This window comes from Centropristis striata, chromosome 17 (assembly GCF_030273125.1).
Source record: "Centropristis striata isolate RG_2023a ecotype Rhode Island chromosome 17, C.striata_1.0, whole genome shotgun sequence".
NCBI classification, from domain to species: domain Eukaryota; kingdom Metazoa; phylum Chordata; class Actinopteri; order Perciformes; family Serranidae; genus Centropristis; species Centropristis striata.
In genome coordinates, this window is record NC_081533.1 from 4,174,002 (window position 1) to 4,197,679 (window position 23,678).

The 23,678-nt window shown below is 40.7% G+C and overlaps 2 protein-coding genes across 2 annotated transcripts; both read left to right on the forward strand.

The window, feature by feature from the left end:
* Window positions 1–17,901, forward strand: LOC131989516 (N6-adenosine-methyltransferase subunit METTL3). Its single transcript, XM_059354757.1, has 7 exons — window positions 1–41; window positions 945–1,132; window positions 1,689–1,727; window positions 1,837–1,945; window positions 3,397–3,462; window positions 3,580–3,692; window positions 16,028–17,901. The coding sequence occupies exons 2-7, from the start codon at window positions 1,005–1,007 to the stop codon at window positions 16,140–16,142; spliced, it is 570 nt and encodes a 189-aa protein (XP_059210740.1). The 5' UTR covers window positions 1–41; window positions 945–1,004; the 3' UTR covers window positions 16,143–17,901.
* A 1,418-nt stretch (window positions 17,902–19,319) lies between these two features.
* LOC131989521 (growth-regulated alpha protein-like) lies at window positions 19,320–21,724 on the forward strand. Its single transcript, XM_059354763.1, has 4 exons — window positions 19,320–19,874; window positions 20,548–20,653; window positions 20,751–20,831; window positions 21,429–21,724. The coding sequence occupies exons 1-4, from the start codon at window positions 19,814–19,816 to the stop codon at window positions 21,547–21,549; spliced, it is 369 nt and encodes a 122-aa protein (XP_059210746.1). The 5' UTR covers window positions 19,320–19,813; the 3' UTR covers window positions 21,550–21,724.
* Window positions 21,725–23,678: the final 1,954 nt, after the last annotated feature.

The window sequence follows — 23,678 nt, forward strand, 5'->3', positions numbered from 1 at the left end:
AGGACGGAGACAGCAACGTGGGCAAACTGTTTCCTTCACAGGTAGGACTGAAGGAGGGGGGGTCCCACCAGCCAGAGATACATGGATCTGACAATAAACTGTTTACATGCACATAATCGAGCTATGCTTAAAAAACAATTTTGCCGTTTAATCAGACCTCTGTCCTTGTCCCAGTTTACATACAACTGAGAACCTAATAACTGACGGGAACGTGTCCTCCTCCTCAACACTGGGTGGAGATATGCGTCGTTTCAGCGGGTTAATATGGTTTGGTATCTCAGTTTGACACTTTTTCCGTCGCTACTGACCGGCTAATTTGACCGGCTAATGTGACCATCTAATGTGAGACCGGCTAATGTGACCGGCTAATGTGAGACCGGCCAATGTGAGACCGGCTATTGTGACCGGCTAACGTGACCGGCTATTGTGACCGGCTAACGTGACCGGCTATTGTGACCGGCTAATGCGACCGGCTATTGCGACCGGCTGTTGCGACCGGCTGTTGTGACCGGCTAATGCGACCGGCTAACGTGACCGGCTAACGTGGCCGGCTAATGCGACCGGCTAATATGCGACCGGCTAACGTGACCGGCTATTGCGACCGGCTGTTGTGACCGGCTATTGCGACCGGCTGTTGTGACCGGCTAATATGCAACCGGCTAACGTGACCGGCTAATATGCGACCGGCTTTCTTGGATGTTTTTGTCCCGGGGTCATACTCCAGCATGAGGTTGGAGCATGCTGTCATGCGTTGTCTTGTCATACATGCTGGTGTAAACCCTTTTCCAATCACATTATCTGGGTGTCCTAATCAGAGTTGGAGAACTCCGACATCAGTCGGACTAACACGTTGACATGCACTTCAGTTGTCCAGTTATAGTCAGATTAAGGCAATAATTAGTTGTTTTGTGTCATGTAAACGTACTTTCTGTTTGTCTTTGCAGTGGATCTGCTGCGACATCCGTTACCTGGACGTGTCCATCCTGGGGAAGTTTGCGGTGGTGATGGCCGACCCTCCGTGGGACATCCACATGGAGCTGCCTTATGGGACGCTGACTGATGACGAGATGAGGAAACTCAACATCCCCATCCTGCAGGACGACGGCTTCCTCTTCCTCTGGGTCACCGGCAGGTAAAGCACCAGTCCAGACGGCCGTGTGTCCATCCATCACTTGATTTACTCCAAACATAGGGCTGGGAGATATGGACCAAAAGTCATATCCCGATTTATTTAGGCTGAACATCTATATATGATATATATCCCAATATTTTTATCGCAGACTGAGAGCAAATGTTCAGTCAAAGTCAAACATGACATGTCACAAGTGGTTTTATTGAAACTGTTTATTTAAGTGAACATAAATACTGTAGAACAACGGGAGAACCTTTTTTTTTATTTTTTTTATCAAAGCTCCATAAAGTGTACATTTAAATAAAAATAAAAAAATAAATAAATAAAAAAATAAAAATAGCCTATGAAATAAAATAGGCCAATCTTTTTCTGAATTAAATATATTTATGAGAAAAGAATAACGAACATTACAGAATAACTAAATATGACAAACCCTAGTAAGAGCAGCATTTATATAGAAAGAAAAAGTTTCCGTACAGTATTCTCTCCTTTTGTTTTGAAGTGATAGTTATACGGCAGAGAAGCCGTATATCTAATATTGCTGTTGTTGCTGCAGGGCCATGGAGCTGGGCAGAGAGTGTCTCAGTCTCTGGGGGTGAGTCTTTCTCTCTGAGCTTCCACTACATCACTCTGCTAGGACACCATTTCATCTCTTATATATTTGCTTTTTTTTTTTAATTCATGTATTTATTTCCACCTGTCAGATATGATCGAGTTGATGAAATCATTTGGGTGAAAACCAACCAGCTCCAGAGAATCATCCGCACAGGAAGGACCGGTCACTGGCTGAACCACGGCAAGGAGCACTGTCTGGTACGATTCTCTAACACTCTTCTACTCTAGCCTCTCACTGTGTGTCTATATTTATATATATATATATATATATACACACTACAGGCCAAAAGTTTGGAAGCAACTTAAATGTTCTGTTCGTAATGTCTTTCTTATAAACCAGTGTGTATTCTTTGTATTTCTGGATGTGTCTACTACATGATCAGACTTTATTAAACCTTTATTGAATTGAACCTTTTTCCTCCATTGACCTTTAGGTAAACATTGATGTTAGCAGACCATTGCTGAATAAATGTTATAACAAAAGACAAGAAGGGCTTAGTTTTAGGGTTGAGAAGATTTGGAAGAGTCACAAATTCAGTTCAAAAGTCAAAAACAAATCACAGTTTGCATTATTCACTTTAGCTCTTTGGCTTTTGAGAGTTTGGATACAAAAATCCCAATAAATCTCAACCGTGTGCACAGAAATGGATCAAACTGAAGCAACCGAGTAAAGAAACAAGAACAAGTTCAGATTTATACATTAAGGAAAGAAGGAAACACAAAGTCTAAGCAATAAAAACCCAAAGACCTGATAATTAGAGTAAAATATGTTCTAAAAATGTTTATTTTGTTGCAAAGTATACCAATGAAACTATGATCTTTTTTGTACAAATTTGATCTTGGCCTGTAGTGTGTGTGTGTGCGTGTGTGTGTGTGTGTGTGTGTGTGTGTGTGTGTGTGTGTGTGTGTGTGTGTGTGTGTGTGTGTGTGTTTGTGTGTGTGTATATATATATTATAGAATAGATAAGGGAAGTGGAACAACACTTTGAACTCAGATCAATGATATATATATGAGTTTAAATACAACTCTGAGTCCTGCCACATCCACAAGTACTCAGACGGCACTGCTGTTGTGGCGTGTATCAGGAATGGACAGGAATCTGAATATAGGGATCTGACATTGAGACTATTCTGACCCACTGTAAGGCTCTAAAGAGTGTGTGGAAAAACCTGCACAGCACCACCTCAGGGTGGAATAAACTCCTCAGGGTGGAGCAGAGAGCGTCTGGCAGACAGGACTGCTCCATCCGGTCCTGCTGCAGCAGGATCAGGACGCTTCAGGCATTAACACTGTTCATTTGTCTTTATATACTCCAGCTTAATGTCTCACTAACTGTTGACACATCTGTGTCCTTATTGAAACATGCTCTGTTTGTATGTTTTCACTGCCCAGACTGTTAACCCCTGTTCAGATGATAAAGAAACATGAACTGTCTCATCTTGCTGCTGCATGAAGCTGCTGAGCTCAGAGTTTGAGGAATCTTCCCTCCAGGAGTTTCTCTAGGATTTACATGTTAATTCCTGGTAGTGAAAGCGGCCCAGCTGTCGCTGGAAGCCTTTTGAACGGTGATGCTGAGGCTGCAGGCAGGTTCATCAGATAAACATCTTCAATAAAAAGAATAAAAAGCCTCCTGTTTGTTTCTCCTCAGGTCGGTGTGAAGGGAAATCCTCAGGGATTCAACCGAGGGCTGGACTGTGACGTCATCGTGGCCGAGGTGAACCTTTTATCTTCTCTTCTGCTTGTTGTGTTGATGCTTTCTACAGCTTGAGACAGATATGATCCAGATATGATCAGATAACATCTGTTCATCATGTTTCAACCCCTCCTCCAGGTCCGCTCCACCAGCCACAAACCAGACGAGATCTACGGGATGATAGAGAGGCTGTCTCCAGGCACCAGGAAGATCGAGCTGTTCGGTCGACCCCACAACGTCCAGCCCAACTGGTAACACAGCACACACTTACCCAGACCTGGGCATTGGGCGGCCCACGGGCCACCTGAGGTTACCCAGAAATTAGAAATCAATACAACTGCAGTGCTTTTATTTTGAAGGCGGTTTACGTATATCTGCCTGCATGCATACCCACCTGCAAAAAACCTCGGTACCTTGTCAAAAACACATATTGCTTTTAGCACAAAGTTAATAAAATAGAAGCCTTTTTGAAGGCAAGGTAAGTTTATTTGTATAGCACAATTCAACACAAGGTAATTCAAAGCGCTTTACATAAACATTAAAAACAGCAAGACACAATTGAAAACAGTAAAAACAGTCAATTAAAACAGGGAAATAGAAATAAAAATACAAATACGATAAAATAAGATACAGCAGGATAAGAAAAGAGATAAAATAATAAAAAGCACAAGTCAAACATTGCGTAGTTAAAAAGTAAGGGCAGTAGAGTGGAGCAGATAAGTGTTAAAGTTAAGAGTACGCTGCAGTAAACAATAGTGTTTTTAGTCCTTTGATACTTTATATCAACTTTATATGAATTACGACCGACGGAGTCGTCATTATTTACCATTCGCTTTTCATTTAACTGTTCCACCTGTTATTTCCTGTCACTACCTTACAAAATTAAAGCATCCGTTTCACACTGGACGGCACCTTTTCAAAATAAAAGCATCACAACATCCGACTCATTTTGATTGAACGCGTCACATATAGCCTATTCAGCCATATAAAAGGTGGTTTTATTATTTATTTTATATACTGTGAATCAGGTTCATGATAGTTCAATTTCCAAAAACAAACAACAATACAAGAATATATAGCCACAAAACACATACAATCAATATAGTATTGACAATATAGTAAAATATATATATATATATATATATATATCTCTGGGGGCATTGGACATTCCAGAAAACGCTATGATCTCACCGCTCTGATGACATCATACCCTGGTGACATCATCACGGAACATTGAGATTCCAGAGATGCTTTGATCTTAATACTTTGATCTCACTTGGATGGTGACGTTGTCACGGAACATTGTGACGTCACCACATGACATCACATATCTCCTTTCAGAGTTTGCCTTTAGACTTGGGAACTGAAGGAGAGACACTTTCTCATTCCTGTAGGGCCGAGAGGAGCACTTGAAGGGACGACACAGCACAAACTACGAGACGACTTAGGATCATCCATTGTAATTTATTTAATACTGAAATGGATACAGCAGGACCTTCCGAGGCACAGATAATGGCTACAATTAAAGTTGATGACATCCGTCCACTGATTGAGTCGTTTCTGGAAAGGATTACAGAGGAACAGTGGGCCAAGATTACGATTGGTGAGGCTGATTATGCCACGAAAATTTTGTTGGCAGAGTTAGTGCTAGATTTGATTACATTCGTGTCAAAATCAGTAAAGGCAACTCTTGGCCGTAATGCAGCTGGCCTTACTGACAGATTTGTCATGTCCAGTCTGGGTGACTCAGTTGCTCAGGCCTTTGCTCAGGTTCTGAATGTAACTTATGTCGACTCTCACATCTCAAAGTCCTTAACAGAATACATTTCTCAGGAGGCTGTAAACGGTGGAAATAGTCAGATGGAGAGTATGGGCATGTACGAGATTGTGGCTCCTGACCGCATACCTTTAGCAGGCAGACTTGAGGGTATGGTCCTTCATGTCTGCTCCATGTTAAAAGTATCCAGGGCAAAGGTCAATGCTTTCTGCACAATTCGACCATGGACACGAAAAAGACAGGACACTGAAAAACTAGCAGAGGCAGATGAGATAGCGGACATTGGAGATCTCTGCCAGACAGCCATGGGGTCTGTCAAGTCATCCACCCCTGAGAAGCTTGTGTCAGAATCAGTGGACAGCTTTATAAGTCAAACAACTAAAGCTGTCCAGGACATAATTACGAAAGAGGTCAGTGCAATGGCAGAACCTCTTTTGCATGATGTGGCAGATCATGAGTGTGCAGTGCTTGATTCTGACACCTCCTTAAAGATTGAAAATGTCTCCTGTATTATTGCTGAGAGCATTGTTGAGGCGCTTAGAGGGTCATCCTTACAGCAGCTTAGTCCAAGTCCAGATTTTAAGAAGACAAGTGGCAGCCCCCTACCAAGAGAGGGAGGCTTCTTGAAAGAAGTGGGGGACAAGGTAAAGACCTTTTTCGCCACATGGTTTACAAAATTGTCTATCAATAGAATCCGGACACAACTGAAGAACATGTTCTGTCCCAACTCCAAAGTTCAAAACAGGGAGTCACTGCAGTCTTTCATTGACAGTATTGACACACTGTTTGAAACAGAGAATGGTGACGAACTTGGTGGAAATGAGCATGCTGTGTTCAGTAAATTACGGCGCATATCAGAGGGACAAGACTCAGCCTTCACACAAAAACTTGGTGATGTTCTTCACAGTCACCTTTCAGAGGAGGTGAGTTCTCAAGCTGACTCAAAACAGCCATCACGTGAGACCCTTTATGCAGCCATAGCCGGCAAAGTGTGGCGTTTGCTGGGAATGATGCGCTGGTGGGTGAAGACTAAGGCTTCTGAACACAGTCTTAAAGTAGTATTTGATTTGATGGACTCTGAGGTACTATCACCATCACCCACAGTTTTAGTGCCTGTGAACAAATCACAGACACCCTCAGTGACACAATCAGAAAATGCTTCACCAACACCCAGTGTGGCAGTGTCTAAGAGCACATCGCCAGCACCCAAAGTGAGAGCGTCTGAAAGCACATCGCCAACACTTACAGTGACACTGCCAGTAACCCAAGCTTCTGGACACAGTTATAAAGTAGCATTGGATTTGATGGACTCTGAGGTACTATCGCCATCACCCACTGTTTTAGTGTCTGAGAAGAAATCACGGACACCCTCAGTGACAAAGGCCACTTTGTCACCAACACCCAGGGGGGCAGTGTCTAAGAGCGCATCGCCAGAACCCGATGTGAGTGCGTCTGAAAGCTCAGACAACACATGTCCATCAGCCGAATGGAGAGTACTTAGAAACACTCCATTACCACCACCACTCAAAGTGATACTACCAAAAAACTCTCTATCACCAGTACCCAAAGTGATAGTACATAGAACGGTTCTATCACCAATAACTGAGGAGGACATCCAACAGCTCAACTCAAAAACAGTTTCTCAGGTCAGTCAATCATCAACACATGCTGCTACAAGAGAACAGACAGTGAAGTACACACAACTCAGTGTACTTGTTATTAAGGTGGTTTCTCGCATCTACAGCAAAGCCAAGATAACCCATCCAGCTGAATCACCAGAAACTTTTATTAGGAGGGTGATTGAAAAGACATGGGCCGAACTTGAGGGACAAGATTTTACAATCACCCCGGAAACATACAAAAGCCTGGACAAAACCATTGTCGAAAACATGTGCAGGAAATGGGGCTGTGTAGAGGATGTGTTGGTGGCAATGGCACTTGAAGGAGAAGTAGTTGAGAACTACATTGCCTGCTCTGTCAAATACTTACTTTTGACACCACCAAAGAACAAGATGAGCAAGTTCTTTGGCTCATTCGGCAAAGCCTTCAAATCCATCACTGGTATTTTTAAAAGGTCTTGATGTCGTGAAGACATCAAATGTCTGTCAGAGACCAGTTAGTGGCCTCTGTCCAAGTTTCTTATAGAGATTCATGGGGTTTCCTCCGGGTGTCTCCGGTTTCCTCCCGATTTACGTTATCATAGAAAAAAATTTTAATTAAAGGCCACCTTAAGGTTTCATCCCACATACCATCACTACAATAATATAATTAGTTTAATTAATGGCCATTTAGGGTTTACAGGTTGCTCTGGTTTTCTCCCGCTCTACATCAACACCATAAGAAAAAAATTTAATTAAAGGCCACTTTAAGGTTTCATCCCTCGTACCATCACCACAATAATAGAATTAGTTTAATTAATGGCCATTTAGGGTTTACAGGTTGCTCTGGTTTCCTCCCGCTTTATGTCAACACTATAGAAAAAAATTTAATTAAAGGCCACCATAGAGTTCCCTCTTACCAACACCAAAATAATAGAAATACATTATTAATGGCCATTAAGGATTTACTCAGGGTTGCTCTGAGCCATAGTTACTCAAAATAGAGGCTTTGAACATGGCCCACGTAGACCCCATGTCCCCAACCACACCCGGAATGCAGGACAAATTGTCCTGGAGGTGGGAGTTGAAGAACCAGCAGACAGGGGTGTCCGCTCGACGTTCCCAGTTCACCCTCACTCCACGTTTGGGTTTGCCAGGTCTGTCAAGTAGCCTCCCTGCCACCTAATCCAACTCACCAGCAGGTGGTGATATGTTGACAGCTCTGCTCCTCTCTTCAACCGAGTGTTTAAGATGGCTACAGATCTGATAATGCAATAACAAAATCGATCACCAACCTTTGGCCTAGAGTTGTCTGATATCAAGTACACTTAAGAGCAACTCTGTGCTCGAGCATAGAGTTGCTCATAAGTGTACTTGGTATCAGAGCACTCAAAACCAAAGATCAATAATCGATTCGGTTATTACATCATCAGATCTGCAGCCATCTTGGACACTCAGGTGTGAAGAGGAGCAGAGCTATCAAATGATCACCATCTGGTGGTGGGTTCAGGTGGTGGGAGAGGCTGCTGGACAGACCTTACAAACCCAAACATGTAGTGAGGGTAAACTAGGAACATCTAGCGGAGGCCCCTATCTGCATGTTCTTCAACTCCCACCTCCAGGAGAATTTATCCTGCATTTGGGATGTGATTGGGGACATGGAAATCGAGTGGGCCATGTTCCAAGCCTCTATTGTGGACGTGGCTTGCAGGAGCTGTGGTCGGGAGGTCGTCTGTGCCTGTTGCAGCGGCAACGTAAGGAGGGAGGGAGGCCGTAAAGCTTAAGAAGGATGCCTTTCGGGCTTGACGGGCCCAGGGGTCTCTGGAGGCAGCAGATGGGTACAGTTCGGCCAGAAGGGCTGCAGCACTCGCTGAAGTAAAAACTCAAGTGTGGGAGGAATTCGGGGAGGCTATGGAGGAGGAATTTCGGTTGACCTCAAGGAAGGTCCGACAACTGTCAAGACAACTCAGGAAGGGAAAGCAGGGCTTGGCTCAAGCTGTGTTCAGCGGGGGAGGAGACTTGCTGAGCCGGCCTGGAGATATGGTTGGGCAAATTGTCCTGGAGGTGGGAGTTGAAGAACATGCAGATAGGGGCCTCCGCTCGACGTTCCCAGTTCACCCTCACTCCACGTTCGGGTTTGCCAGGTCTGTCAAGTAGCCTCCCTGCCACCTAATCCAACTCACCAGCAGGTGGTGATATGTTGACAGCTCTGTTCCTCTCTTCAACCGAGTGTTTAAGATGGCTACAGATCTGATGATGCGATAACAAAATCGATCACCAACCTTTGGCCTAGAGTTGTCTGATATCAAGTACACTTAAGAGCAACTCTGTGCTCGAGCATAGAGTTGCTCATAAGTGTACTTGGTATCAGAGCACTCAAAACCAAAGATCGATAATCGATTCGGTTATTACATCATCAGATCTGCAGCCATCTTGGACACTCAGGTGTGAAGAGGAGCAGAGCTATCGACTGATCACCATCTGGTGGTGGGTTCAGGTGGTGGGGGAGGCTGTTGGACAGACCTTGCAAAGCCAAACATGTAGTGAGGGTAAACTAGGAACATCTAGCGGAGGCCCCTATCTGCATGTTCTTCAACTCCCACCTCCAGGAGAATTTATCCTGCATTTGGGATGTGATTGGGGACATGGAAATCGAGTGGGCCATGTTCCAAGCCTCTATTGTGGACGTGGCTTGCAGGAGCTGTGGTCGGGAGGTCGTCTGTGCCTGTTGCAGCGGCAACCTAAGGAGGGAGGGAGGGAGGCCGTAAAGCTTAAGAAGGATGCCTTTCGGGCTTGACGGGCCCAGGGGTCTCTGGAGGCAGCAGATGGGTACAGTTCGGCCAGAAGGGCTGCAGCACTCGCTGAAGTAAAAACTCAAGTGTGGGAGGAATTCGGGGAGGCTATGGAGGAGGAATTTCGGTTAACCTCAAGGAAGGTCCGACAACTGTCAAGACAACTCAGGAAGGGAAAGCAGGGCTTGGCTCAAGCTGTGTTCAGCGGGGGAGGAGACTTGCTGAGCCGGCCTGGAGATATGGTTGGGCAAATTGTCCTGGAGGTGGGAGTTGAAGAACATGCAGATAGGGGCCTCCGCTCGACATTCCCAGTTCACCCTCACTCCACGTTTGGGTTTGCCAGGTCTGTCAAGTAGCCTCCCTGCCACCTAATCCAACTCACCAGCAGGTGAGCCACATGATTCACCCTAACATGCTGAAGGTTCTGGACACTGTTGGGCTGTCATGGTTGACACGTCTGTTCAGTGTTGTGTGGAGGTCAGATTATTTTTGTTTGACTTTTCACATTCATTTTTAAATGTGGCTAATGTCAGACTCCATTGTGAAATGCTCACCGCCCTGAACTGGCACGCATGGGCAGAAGAAAAATAACAAAGATGTCACAGCATGCTATGAAAGGAGGTAAACATGGAGGCCACTGTAGTCACTCTTATGCTGAAAGCAAGCAAAGTTATGAGCAGATGATGACAAGCAGAATGCTGAGGGGAAAGAGAGACACATTTTTGACTATAGACACTCGGGTGTGAAGAGGAGCAGAGCTGTCAACTGATCACCACCTGGTGGTGAGTTCAGGTGGCGGGGGAGGCTGCTGGACAGACCTGACAAACCCAAACATGTAGTGAGGGTGAACTAGGAACATCTAGCGGAGGCCCCTATCTTCATGTTCTTCAACTCCCACCTCCAGGACACTTTGTCCTGCATTCAGAATGTGTTTGGAGACATTGAAATCAAGTGGGCCATGTTCCAAGTCTCTATCGTGGACATGGCTTCCAGGAGCTGTGGTCAGAAGGTCGTCTGTGCCTGTTGCAGCGGCAACCTAAGTAGGGAGGGAGGCCGTAAAGCTTAAGAAGGATGCCTTTTGGGCTTGATGGGCCCAGGGGTCTCTGGAGGCAGCAGATGGGTACAGTCCGGCCAGAATGGCTGCAGCTGCAGCACTCGCTGAAGTAAAAACTCAAGTGTGGGAGGAATTCCCACTGGATCTGGAAAACTGTCAAAACGGCTCAGGAAAGGAAAACAGGGCTTGGCTGAAGCTGTGTGTAGCAGGGGAGGAGACCTGCTGAGCCGGCCTGGAGATATAGTTGGGCAGTGGAAAGACCACTTTGAAGAACTCTTTCATCAATCTTAGTGGAAAACTCATCAATATCCCAGGCAGAAGTCACCGAGGTAGTCAAGAAGCGGCCTGATGGCAAGGCACCAGGGTTAGATGAGATTCGCCCTAACATGCTGAAGGCTCTGGACACTGTTGGGCTGTCATGGTTGACACGTCTGTTCAGTGTTGTGTGGAGGTCAGATTATTTTTGTTTGACTGTTCACATTAATTTTTAAATGTAAAAAAATAAAAACAATAACGACAACACAGCACTCTGTGTATGGAGGGTACTGAAGTCACTATTACGCTGGAAGCCAGCAAAGTTATGAGCACTTGATGACAAGAAGAAGGCTGAGGGGAAAGAGAGCAAATCTAGTGCATAGAGTTAGTTAAAGAGCAGTTAAATAATGCAGTCGTAGAAGTAATCAGGTCAATTATAGTTGAATTTCCCAAAGCAAACAAGGATACTTAGCCACAAAATGCATATAATCATTGAAAAGGAGACAGTGTGGGCTACCACATGACCACACAGCCACCATGCCATACACACCCAGGTCTGATCAGCTTGGGGTGGGCCCACCTTGACTGAAGGTGTCTTGTGATAAAAGGCCGAAACACCAAAATAAGTCGGGGTACACAACTGAAGATGTGTTGTACTGGTGGAAACATCACTAAGTGGTCATCACTGAACCTAACCCAACCCAAAATGACATCTCCAACTCTTTATAAGACAAGTGTTGTGCTAAATATTCAGGGATTGTAAAACCTAGTCCTATGAAGCAACCTGAAGTTATTCAACTGTAGTGTACATTCTGTTACAGCATTTAAACCCAGCAGCCACAAAGTCCTGCTCTGCATCAAGATATATGATGCAGGTATAAATATATCCTATTTATACTTTACTGTAAAATGTAAAATCCAATTATCTGTAAACACTCACAAGTCATGTGAGCAAGACAGCCAAGCAGCTCCTGACTTGGAGAGTAGTCCACAAATAAACATCAGCAATAATAGATTTGCTCAAAGCCACTCTTGAGACCAGTGTTTTTTCCTGGCTGTAAGGAGAGAAACAAGATTTACAGATCACAAAGGCTCTATGACACAGCTACTGGCTGATTAGGGAACCAAATAAAATGCTGTGTTCATACCTCCATGGACAAAGAATTCAGCCATATAAAAGCTGGTTTTATTATTTATTTTATATAATGTAAATCAGGTTAATGTCAGACACCAAACAGGACGAGGACCACAAGAGCGTCACGTTAAACAGTTTATTGAAGGATTTGGGGAAAGGGAGTGTATGGGTGTGTGTCCAGAGCTGAGAGGCGTCTCACTGAGATGGCGGGGTGGGTTCCAGGGCAAACTCGATGATAGTCCGGAGTCACGGGGCAGAAGATCAAAGACGTAGTTGAGCAGGTCCGATATCACAGGTAGGAGTCAGAGGCGTATGAAGACAGGCAGGGTACTGGTACTGGTTTGCAGACGATCTGACAAGGAGGTACTGAAAGCCAGGGCTTATATACAGAGGGTGATGAACAGGGAATGCAGTGCAGCTGGCAGGTTAATTAGTGCAGGAGTAGATGCAGGTGTGGCTGATCAGACAGAGCCGAGACTGGAGCTGCAGCAATTAGTGCTGTTAACAGGGCAGAGAGAGAGCTCATGACAGTTAATTATAGTTGAATTTCCAAAAACACTATTGTTATACTGTGTTTTTTTTCTTCTTCCTCTTCTGGACGCAATTTCGTCCCGCTACTAGTCCGACAACTCGGAAGAGTTGCAGGACAAACTAGAAAATTTCCTCTGGGGAAATTTTGAAAGGGCCATGGGGGCTACTGCCGGTGTACACTATGGTGAGACTCTTCAGAAATTTCAAACTATGCCCTTTATCCTCAATGTGTGTGTGTGTGTGTGTGTGTGTGTGTGTGTGTGTGTGTGTGTGTGTGTAGCGAAAATCGCATAAAGTTACGTGTGTGTGTGTGTGTTTGTGTTTGTGTTTGTGTTTGTCTGTGTCTGTGTAATTAAAATCACATAAAGTTACGTGTGTATGTGTGTGTGTGTGTGTGTTTGTGCGCTTGTGAGCACCTGTGAGCACCTGTGACAGCAGCTGGTGGACAGAGGTCCAGAGTTGGACTGGAATTTCTGGCCTCGAACAGAAAGCATTTTTGGCAAAACCATAATACCTATCATTGATCCAACTTCACTTTGAGCGTCCTGAGTTCTTCCTGAACGTCTACATATGTTTTTTGTGAAGAAAAATTAAAAAATCGCTTTGTTAGAGCGATCTAAAAAAACTGTTCCATCTCCCTTTTTCAGAAATCTTCCTGCGTTTTTAATATGGGAGCCAATGAGGCTGTTGGTGCGTGTTGGTGGATCATCTCTGCGTCTTACGCCCAAACTATAACTCTGACAGCTTTACCAGAGGATTGTGAGTGAGAAGACAAATTTTCCTACGTTTCTATGTAAAAATAATTTCTGTAGAGTGGAATTTGCGGCCTGGAGCGCAGTTTTAAAATTTATTTTTTGACAGTTTTACCTCTCCCTCTACACTCTGAGCGATGACATCACACACTCTGACACGAATATTCCGTGCAATACACACCCATTAAAATCTCAGAATTTCTCCAAAAATTACCCTGGTCATTGAACAGGGATTGGTAAAAAACTATATGACCTATCGAAACGTGGATTAATACACCGATACACAAGACTTGTGTCTACTGTTTAAAGTTTAAATGGAGTCTCTAGGTGAAATTATGCCGGAGAAGTAGACGTTTAAAAATCTCCAATGATTGTTCTTTTTCGCGAATTTTTTGTCGGCCGTCCCATTCATTTCAATGAAAAATTTTGGGCAGTTTTTCGCGACTTACGTTGCGAAAAATTCGTATTCCGTAGGGAAAAGTAATAGCACACCGATCCCGATCAAACCGCACGTTTTGATATATAATCAAATTGTAGCGGGACGAAATTGCATCCGCAAGAGGAATAAGAAGAAATCCACAGTATAACAGTAGCTTTGCCCCGAGCACCGGTCCCTACAGCTATTGCTGTATGGGACCAGTGCTCGGTGCGATTGCCCCGAGGCCCTAATTATGTATCAAAGCGTGCGGTTTCATCGGGATCGATGTGGTATTACTTTTCTCTACGGAATACAAATTTTTCGCGACGTAAGTCGGGAAAAACTGCCCAAAATTTTGCATTGAAGTGAATGGGACGGCCGGAAAAAATTAGCGAAAAAGAACAATAATTGGAGATTTTTATACATCTACTTCTCCGGCATAATTTCACCTAGAGACTCCATTTAAACTTTAAACAATAGACACAAGTCTTGTGTATCGGTGTATTAATCCACGTTTTGATAGGTCATATAGTTTTTTACCAATCCCTGTTCAATGACTATGATCATTTTTGGAGAAATTCTGAGATTATAATGGGTGTGTATTGCACGGAATGTTCGTGTCACAGTGTGTGACATCGCCAGAGTGTAGAGGGAGAGAAAAAATTGTCAAAAAATACATTTGAAAACTGCGCTCCAGGCCGCAAATTCCACTGTACAGAAATAATTTATACATAGAAACGTAGGAAAATTTGTCTTCTCCCTCACAATCCTCTGGTAAAGCTGCACCAACAGCCTCATTGGGTCCCATATTAAAAACGCAGGAAGATTTCTGAAAAAGGGAGATGGAACAGTTTTTTTTAGATCGCTCTGACAAAGCTATTTTTTCATTTTTCTGAAAAAAAATAAACATATGTAGACGTTCAGGAAGAACTCAGGACGCTCAAAGTGAAGTCGGATCAATGATAGGTATTATGTTTTTGCCAAAAATGCTTTCTGTTCGAGGCCAGAAATTCCAGTCTGTCCACCTCTGCTGTCACTGTGCCAGAACAGGTGTCAGTTAATTCTGTTGATTGCTTTGATCTGATTGCCTTTGATCTTTGATGTGATTACAGTTACAGATAAACACACACACACATGCGCGTAAGTGCACACACTCCTCACACACACATGCTACACACACGCACGCACACAAACACACACACACACACACACATTTTGAGGTTAAAGGGCGTAGTTTGAAATCTCTGAAGAATCTCATCATAGTGTACACACACCGGCAGTAGCCCCCGTGGCTCTTTCAGAATTTCCCAGAGGAAATTTTCTAGTTTGATTTACTCCACATTAACAGTCTCATCATAATATGTATTCTTATCAGTAGCAGCTCTAAACCAGATCTAGACCTAACCCTAACCCCAACCATATACAAAAAATTTAAGCAGCATTTCTTTCTTTCTTTTTTTTCAGATGGGAAAAATTGTTGAAAAGGTCTAAAATAACTTGAAAAACACACAAAAAAATTTAACATAATGTCTTTATTTTAATATTATATTTTTTCTTTTTTTTCTTTTTGTTTCTTATTTCCACTTCATACCTTAATAGCGTATTAATTACATATCAACTTACAACATATCAATCTTAAGTATTTTTTTCCCTCTAGCAATTTATTTACCATGTATTTATCCTTAGATAGATAGATAGATAGATAGATAGATAGATAGATAGATAGATAGATAGATAGATAGATAGATAGATAGATAGATCTGTTTGTGTCTCAGTGTGTTTGTATGGTTGAAACACAAAATGTATGTTTATCCCAAAGATGCACAAAACAACTATCAGAAGACGCAAAACGGTGTTAAACTGTGTCAAAAAAGTGCAAAACTGTTCAAAAAGATCCAGAATGATGACAAAAAAAATTAAATTAATGAGACATTAAAATGACCACATACAATAAATGAAGCAGCACTTATTTATTTTTATTTAATTAGTTTGTTTCTTTCATTATTTATTTATTTATTTTTCACATCAACTTAAAATGTATTTGTCCTGAGTATTTTTTTCCTATTTATTTATTTTGTGTTTTTTTTTTAACATATCCATTTCTGTTTGAATGTGTTTGTATGTTTGAAACACACAAATGTATGTTTAAATATTGTAAATGTATTTTAAAATTGACATTCTGCTGATGAAAAAAATCCCCAAAATTCCCTGTTAAACATATGTCCCACTCCTGATTGACCTTTTCTCCTCCTGCTCCTCCTGCTCCTCCTGCAGGGTGACTCTGGGGAACCAGCTGGACGGGATCCACCTCCTGGATCCGGACGTGGTCGCTCGCTTTAAGAGCCGTTATCCCGACGGCGTCATCTCCAAACCTAAAAACATGCAGTGAAGACTTTGTGTGCTCGCAGGTTTGGAAGAAGTTTGTCTATAAACTGTTTCTTCTTTTTTTTTTAAAGGTTTTTTTATACCTCTGAACTTATTTTTTAAATAAAATGTTGTCAACATGATATGTTGTCTGTGCCTTGTTCAAAAGTAATAACCTCGAAGAATTTTTTTTATTTGTTAAGTCTCTTCTGGCTGATGAAGTGCTGTGGTTTTATATGGGCTGAAATATGTCCCACCAGAAACTGAATTTGAATTATTTATATTTGAATTTGAATTGCTTAACTTGAATAATTGAATTAAAAAAACTGAATTTGAATCACAGAATTTGAATTTGTACTGTTCAATTTGAATCATTGCATTGAAAAACTGAATCTGAATTGTAATTGTAATTTAATTTATTAGTTTGGAACTGAACATTCAGTTCTCACAATTCAAATTCAGTTCGCAAAATTCAATTTCGAAGAGGCGCCATGGCAACATGTAACAAAAGAAAACGGAGGTGCTGACTGGCCGAAGAGGCGCCATGGCAACGGGGTGGCAACAAATATGGTTTGTCCGCCACAGGACGGATTATTAATTTCACTAATTTATACAAGGAACCAATAAAAACAGACCTGTTTTTAAAACGCAGATCTTCGAGATTGTAACTTTAAGAAATGGTTTATACGTGAAAAAATAATGTGAATCCCTTTTTGGTGTTAATTTCCGACTAATGTTTCCATAATTTCTGCATTGAAAAACTGAATCTAAATAGTAATTTGAAATTTGATTTATTAGTTTGGAACTGAACATTCAGTTCTAATAATTCAAATTCAGTTCGCAAGATTAAATTTCAATTTTCTGCGACGAACATCTGGGTAGTTGAGGCAGAAAACGGAGGTGCTGATTGGCCGAAGAGTCGCCATGGCAACCGGGTGACGACAGTTGTTACAAAAGAAAACGGAGGTTCTGATTGGCTGAAGAGGCGCCATGGCAACCGGGTGGCAACAAATATGGTTTGTCACCCACAGGACGGATTATGAATTCCACTAATTTATACAAGAAACCAATAAAAACAGACTCTTCAGCTTTTTTTAAAACACAGATCTTCCAGATTGTAACTTTAAGAAATGGTTTATATGTGAAAAAATAATGTGAATCCCTTTTTGGTGTTAATTTCCGACCCATGTTTCCATAATTTCTGCACATTTTCTGCATCTAATCGGCTGCAAAACTTCACATTCACAATCAACAAAAACAGACACATTTTTAATCATTTTTCATCTGAACCTTGTCTCATATTTAAACGGTTTATAAACAGTTTAAATACGATCTTTGATGGAAAATATAGTACTTTTACTATACTTTATTCAGATAATACTCACATTTGTTTTTACTAATGTAAGGATTTTGAAAGCAGGACTTTAATTTTACCGTGTGGTATTTCTACTGTTTGTATTAAAACATCTGAATACTTCTTTCACAACTGACAATAATGAGACGTGGATGGTTAGTGCATTTTTCATAGACTGTGTATAAAGATGGAGGAAACCTTAAAACACAGATCTTCCAGATTGTAACTTTAAGAAATGGTTTATACGTGAAAAAATAATGTGAATCCTTTTTTGGTGTTAATTTCCGACTAATGTTTCCATAATTTCTGCACATTTCTGCATCTAATCGGCTGCAAAACTTCACAATCAACAAAAACACAGACACATTTTTAATGTACATTTTTTTAGTTATTATTTTGTTAGTAAAGAATAAAGATACTTTTCTTTTGACATACTGTGGATTTGAATTATTATTATTTCTGCGCCAAAGGACAAACATTGAAATTTCAAAATTTCAGCATTTCATAAATCCAGGTAGCCTATAGGTAGGTAGACCTTCTGTAAACTAGAATACTTTGGTTTTTTAAGTAAAACACAATCCACGCTAGCTAGCACACTAGCCGCTAGCTGCTATATGTTTAGCATTGAGGTGATACTTGAGGCTGGATGTGCTGCTATGGTGATATGTGAATTCCTTGTTGCCTAGCAACACAACCATGCTCTTATGGACGCTTCCATCCGTTGGTTTTTAGTAACTAAATGTCCCATCATCCACGGGGCCAACCAAAGGTCTCATCAGCTTCTTCCTTCATGTTCACTGTGGTTTGTTGTTGTCTCAACTCATCAACGCTAGTTGGTGCTCCAGTATAATCGGTCCTCCTGAAACTCATCCAGTGAGAAACGTTCCCCCGTGCAAAAATAAGTGCGATTAAAATGCGTCAATTTTTTTTAACGCGTTCATTTTGTGTAATTAATTCATCTTAATTAACGCGTTAAAGTCCCGGCCTTAATTAAATACACACAGGTCTAAACATTTTGAGAAATATTTCTATCCGTGGGAGGATTTCTGAGGAATGGTTATTAGCATCATCATCATCCATCTTCTATCAACATAAACAGTAAACACCTCCAGTGGGTGAGTTGGTGCCAAGTTTTCATAGGATTCCTGAAGAAGATGTAGAGTAAATAATGTGGTGAGATTTAAGCTAGTATCTCTTTATGAGGGTCTCTAGAGGGACTATGTAGCTATTTGTATGACAAAGTGTGATTAAATAATGTAACCCTGAGTGATCTATATGATGTTATATGTATAATCAATATGCTGCAGAGATTTAACTGAAAGGTGGAGAAGTACTGGAAGAGAGGAGAAGTAAAATAAGGCCTGGATAAGAATGTTAAGTTTGTGCCAGAAAAACACCTGTGATCTTTCGCCAGAGATGTTCATTTAAGTGTTGGTCCTGGAGAAGCTGGTGGGAGCGGGGTTGCCCAGCTGGGCAAGAAGCAGCATTAACAAGGGCTAAATAAGAAAGACTCTGAGTGAGAAATAAGAATATAGAAAGACTCTGTGGGAACCAACCAATAACTTTAAATCATAGTAAATAAAGCATAGAAAGGCCCTATGGGAACCAATGGATGACTTAAAAGCATAGTAATATTTTCAACCCCTAAACATATTGATGTCTCTCTGCCAGGGGATGAGGTAATGCCACCTGCACCTAGGGGGGGCGGATTTGGAGCAGCCCCTAGGAGGAGAAATCTAAAGAATTAACAAATTTTATTGGAGGAAAGGTCATAATAAATATTATTGATGGGATGGACAGATGTGTGTGATTTCTCTATAAAACCTCATGTAAGTGTCATTTCGAGTTAGAGAGCTTATGGACTGCACCTTGTGTGTATTATATTTGTTCTCTCCACTTTTTATCGATAATAAAGTGTGTCACAAGATCTTGGACTCCTGCTTGAAGATTTTTGAGACTTGTTAGAGAGTTTTTTTTGGAGCTGTTTTCCAACTGGGCTTTTGATTAATTGTTAAAGATAGAGAAGTAATTTTTTCCAATTGGACTCCTTTAAAAACTAATTTATGAGCTATTTGACCTACAACTTGGACCAATAAATTACACGACAAAGATCTGACAAGTTTCCTTGGAAAACAGCTCTGCAGCAGCCAACAAGTAATTACATGCTAATGTGACTCATGCAGATCAAATGTGCAACACTGATACAACTGCAAAGGGAGATTCTTCCGAAGTGAGGAAAGGAAATCACTGCACAAGCAACAGGCTTTGCATCAGTTGGAGAAACAAGAATTCTGCACAATATCTCTGAAGATCGCTCACTGGTTTCCTCCATTTAAGACGAGATGAATCCTGCAACCCAGTGCATCGTTCTCCTGGCCTGCGCTGTCGTTTGCACTTCAGCAAGTGAGTGTTTTTTTAAAGCTATTTTTGCTGTATTTGTTTTTGCATTTATGAGGCTTTAAACCTCTGAAGTCCAGGAGATTTTGGTTCAAATTTGTCAACTTCCTCTGCATTTATTTCTGTCTGTTTATCATCTTTCAGTCTGTCCTTACGTCACATGCATGGCTCCTTTTTCTCCACACAAACTTGGCTATCAGTCAGATTTTTCATTTTATTTTAATTAACAAAGTATAAAGCTGCCAGGAACCCAAAATACAAACAAAAGACACAGATTTCTATGGAAATGTACCATTTTTTAAATTTAAAATAAAAATATAATAAATAATAAAACTACAAAACAGTCTATTTGCATGTAAATTTAATAATAGTAATGGTTTTCATTGTAGAAAGAAAATTCACATTTTAAAAATGGTCTAGAAACATAAATGTCACACTGAAAGCTCCTATGATTGAACTTTAACTGTCTTTCTCAGCTTGTCTACATATCATATATAAATAAAGTTATTACTGTAAATAAAACGTGTATTTTCAATAAATAGATGGACTCCAGAGGGTTAAATGAGCTAAACTTAAACTGAAAATGTATTTGTGTTTTGCTGCACCTAACAACTCAGAAAATATGAAAGAAACTGCAGCTGCTGTATAGATTATTTAACCTCGTTTTTCATTTTTACAGTTTTACGGTGCAGATGTGCCGCTACAGTCAAGGCTGTAAAGCCCTCTCTCATTGCTGATGTAGAAGAGTATAAACCTGGTCCGTACTGCAACAAGACAGAAGTCGTGTAAGTATCTTCAGTAATATATACAAAGACCATGCTAGTTTTTTATTTCTCATTTTCAAATGACAGCAAAGTAAAAGCTTTTTTTTCTCTCTTACAGTGTCAAACTGAAAGATAACAGCACGCGGTGTCTTGACCCCAAAGGAAAATTCACCCAAGCAGTCCTGAGAACAGTCAGAGTGTAAGAACAAATGTTTCTGTTTACATGATTCTGTCTGTCTGTCTGTCTGTCTGTCTGTCTGTCTGTCTGTCTGTCTGCCTGCCTGCCTGCCTGCCTGCCTGTCTGTCTGTCTCACTGTCTCACTCCTGCTGTCTGTCTGTCTGTCTGTCTGCCTGCCTGCCTGCCTGCCTGCCTGCCTGCCTGCCTGCCTGCCTGTCTGTCTGTCTGTCTGTCTGTCTGTCTGCCTGTCTGTCTGTCTGCCTGCCTGCCTGCCTGCCTGCCTGCCTGCCTGTCTGTCTGTCTGTCTGTCTGTCTGTCTGCCTGCCTGCCTGCCTGCCTGCCTGCCTGCCTGTCTGTCTGTCTGTCTGTCTGTCTGTCTGTCTGTCTGTCTGCCTGCCTGCCTGCCTGCCTGCCTGCCTGTCAGTCTCTATTGTTGCGACAGGCTGTACAGGTTGCACATTACTACTTTAGTACCACGAGCATTAAATAGTATGAAAAAGGAAAACAAATAGACAAAATCAAGTTACAAGTAAACAAGTAGACGTTTCTTCGTTTTAAGGAAATTCAAATTTCAAAGTAAAAGTTTAATGTTTGAAATTGTATGTGCTTATTTTACAGCCAGAAGGAGAGAATGGCTGCAGAGAAGAACTCCACCAATGTGGCTGCTTTAATTCCTGCTTGTTTGTGCAAGTTCAGGAATTGCAATGCTACAACAAATAAAATCATTCCACTTGTTTAGAGCTTTATTTGCACACTGGGAGCTAGAAGTGTGTATGCATGCGACTGGTGTATTTCCACGTTTAATCCTTACGAACTCCAAGCTCTTTTTTGCTGTTTTTACATTTCACTGCAGCTCTGTGGAATCAGCACAATCATGGCTAGAAGTAGGAACAACTCAAAAATGTCTTTTGGTCATTTTGTGTCTTTTTGGGGTCATTTTGTGTCTTTCTTTCGTCATTTTGTGTCTTTTTGGTTATTTTGTTTCTTTTTTTGGTCATTTTGTGTCTTTTTTGGTCATTTTGTTTCTTTTCTTGGTCATTTTGTGTCTTTTTTTGGTCATTTTGTGTCTTTTTGGTCATTTTGTGTCTTTTTTTTAGTCATTTTGTGTCTTTTGGTCATTTTGCTTCTTTTTGGGGTCATTTTGTGTCTTTTAGTCATTTCGTGTCATTTTTTGATAATTTTTGTGGTCAATTTGTGGGGTTTTTTGGTCATTTTGTTTCCTTTTTTGGTCATTATTTGTCATTTTGTGGTCAATTTGATTGTTTTTTGATATATAAATGCACAGACAGAGAGATGTTTTAGTTGTTGTCTGCTTCATTATTTGTCCAAAATCCGTCGTATCAACTGAGTTTGTCTGATCTGAACTGTGAGATTGTGTTCAGTGAGACAACATGATGTTAGATTGGAGGTCGAGACTCAAAAAGGTTGAGAACTACTGATCTAGATGGCTGCATTGTGACAGTATTCATACATTTTTAAGGTGTAATTCTGCACAGGGACTTTAATCTTTCTGAGAAAGAGACGGATCCTCTGGATCCTGCTGCCAGAACACATCAGACCTGCCCACCTTCAAAAAAAACACACAGAAACTGACTCATTCAGAAAAACACGGCTTAAAGTATTCCAGCACCGTGCTGGATCTTTCGGCCTGTTTTCTCATGAAAAGTTATCTATTTTTCTCTGCAGAATAAGTACTTTTACTATACTTTATTCAGATAATACTCACATTTGTTTTTACTAATGTAAGGATTTTGAAAGCAGGACTTTAATTTTACCGTGTGGTATTTCTACTGTTTGTATTAAAACATCTGAATACTTCTTTCACAACTGACAATAATGAGACGTGGTTGGTTAGTGCATTTTTCATAGACTGTGTATAAAGATGGAGGAAACCTTAAAACGCAGATCTTCCAGATTGTAACTTTAAGAAATGGTTTATACGTGAAAAAATAATGTGAATCCCTTTTTGGTGTTAATTTCCGACTAATGTTTCCATAATTTCTGCACATTTCTGCATCTAATCGGCTGCAAAACTTCACAATCAACAAAAACACAGACACGTGTTTAATGTACATTTTTTTTTAGTTATTATTTTGTTAGTAAAGAATAAAGATACTTTTCTTTTGACATACTGTGGATTTGAATAATGATTTCTGCACCAAAGGACAAACATTGAAATTTCCAAATTTCAGCATTTTTTTTTTCCACAGTCATCTGTTCGTTTTTCGGCAAATACAGAAGGAACCCTGTTCACCCCCAAAAATCTGCAGTAAAGGTTTATAAAAAGAAAAAAAAACATTTCCATATCAAATGCAGCCAGGTTTATTTAATTATAAAAAATATATATATTAAAGAAAAAAAAATTAGCCAGAAAGAGATGAAGCTGATTAAAAATACCTAACAAAAATACACTAGCGCTCAAAAGTTTGGAGTCACTTCGAAATGTCCTTATTTTTGAAAGAAAAGCACCATTTTTAAAAATTAATACAGCAGACAGAATTATCTGAGATATTGATAATGTGGTAAATGACTGTTAAGCTGGAAACGGCTGATTTTCTTATTAAGTATCTATTTATATATATTTTTTCTTATGAAATATATATATAAACATACATTTTCTTATTAAAAAATATGTATAAATATACATATATCTATTTTTTCTTATTAAATATATATATACACATATATATGTATATATATACAGTACATATATATATACATATATATACATATAGAGAGAGAGGGAGTCTAAAAATCTGATAAAAACACTAAATCTGAGGGAAATGATCTTCACTTGACAAGATTTCTTGAATTAAGATTATTAAATCTAGAAATAAGCATGTTGAACACTTAAAATAAGAAATTAAC

Coding starts and splice junctions, on each gene's coding strand:
- LOC131989516 (XM_059354757.1), top strand. CDS start 1,005: ATGGCCGACCCTCCGTGGGACATCCACATGGAGCTGCCTTATGGGACG. Junction 1,133..1,688: donor TTCCTCTGGGTCACCGGCAG/GTAAAGCACCAG, acceptor TTGTTGCTGCAG/GGCCATGGAGCTGGGCAGAG. Junction 1,728..1,836: donor GAGTGTCTCAGTCTCTGGGG/GTGAGTCTTTCT, acceptor TCCACCTGTCAG/ATATGATCGAGTTGATGAAA.
- LOC131989521 (XM_059354763.1), top strand. CDS start 19,814: ATGAATCCTGCAACCCAGTGCATCGTTCTCCTGGCCTGCGCTGTCGTT. Junction 19,875..20,547: donor TGTCGTTTGCACTTCAGCAA/GTGAGTGTTTTT, acceptor TCATTTTTACAG/TTTTACGGTGCAGATGTGCC. Junction 20,832..21,428: donor GTCCTGAGAACAGTCAGAGT/GTAAGAACAAAT, acceptor CTTATTTTACAG/CCAGAAGGAGAGAATGGCTG.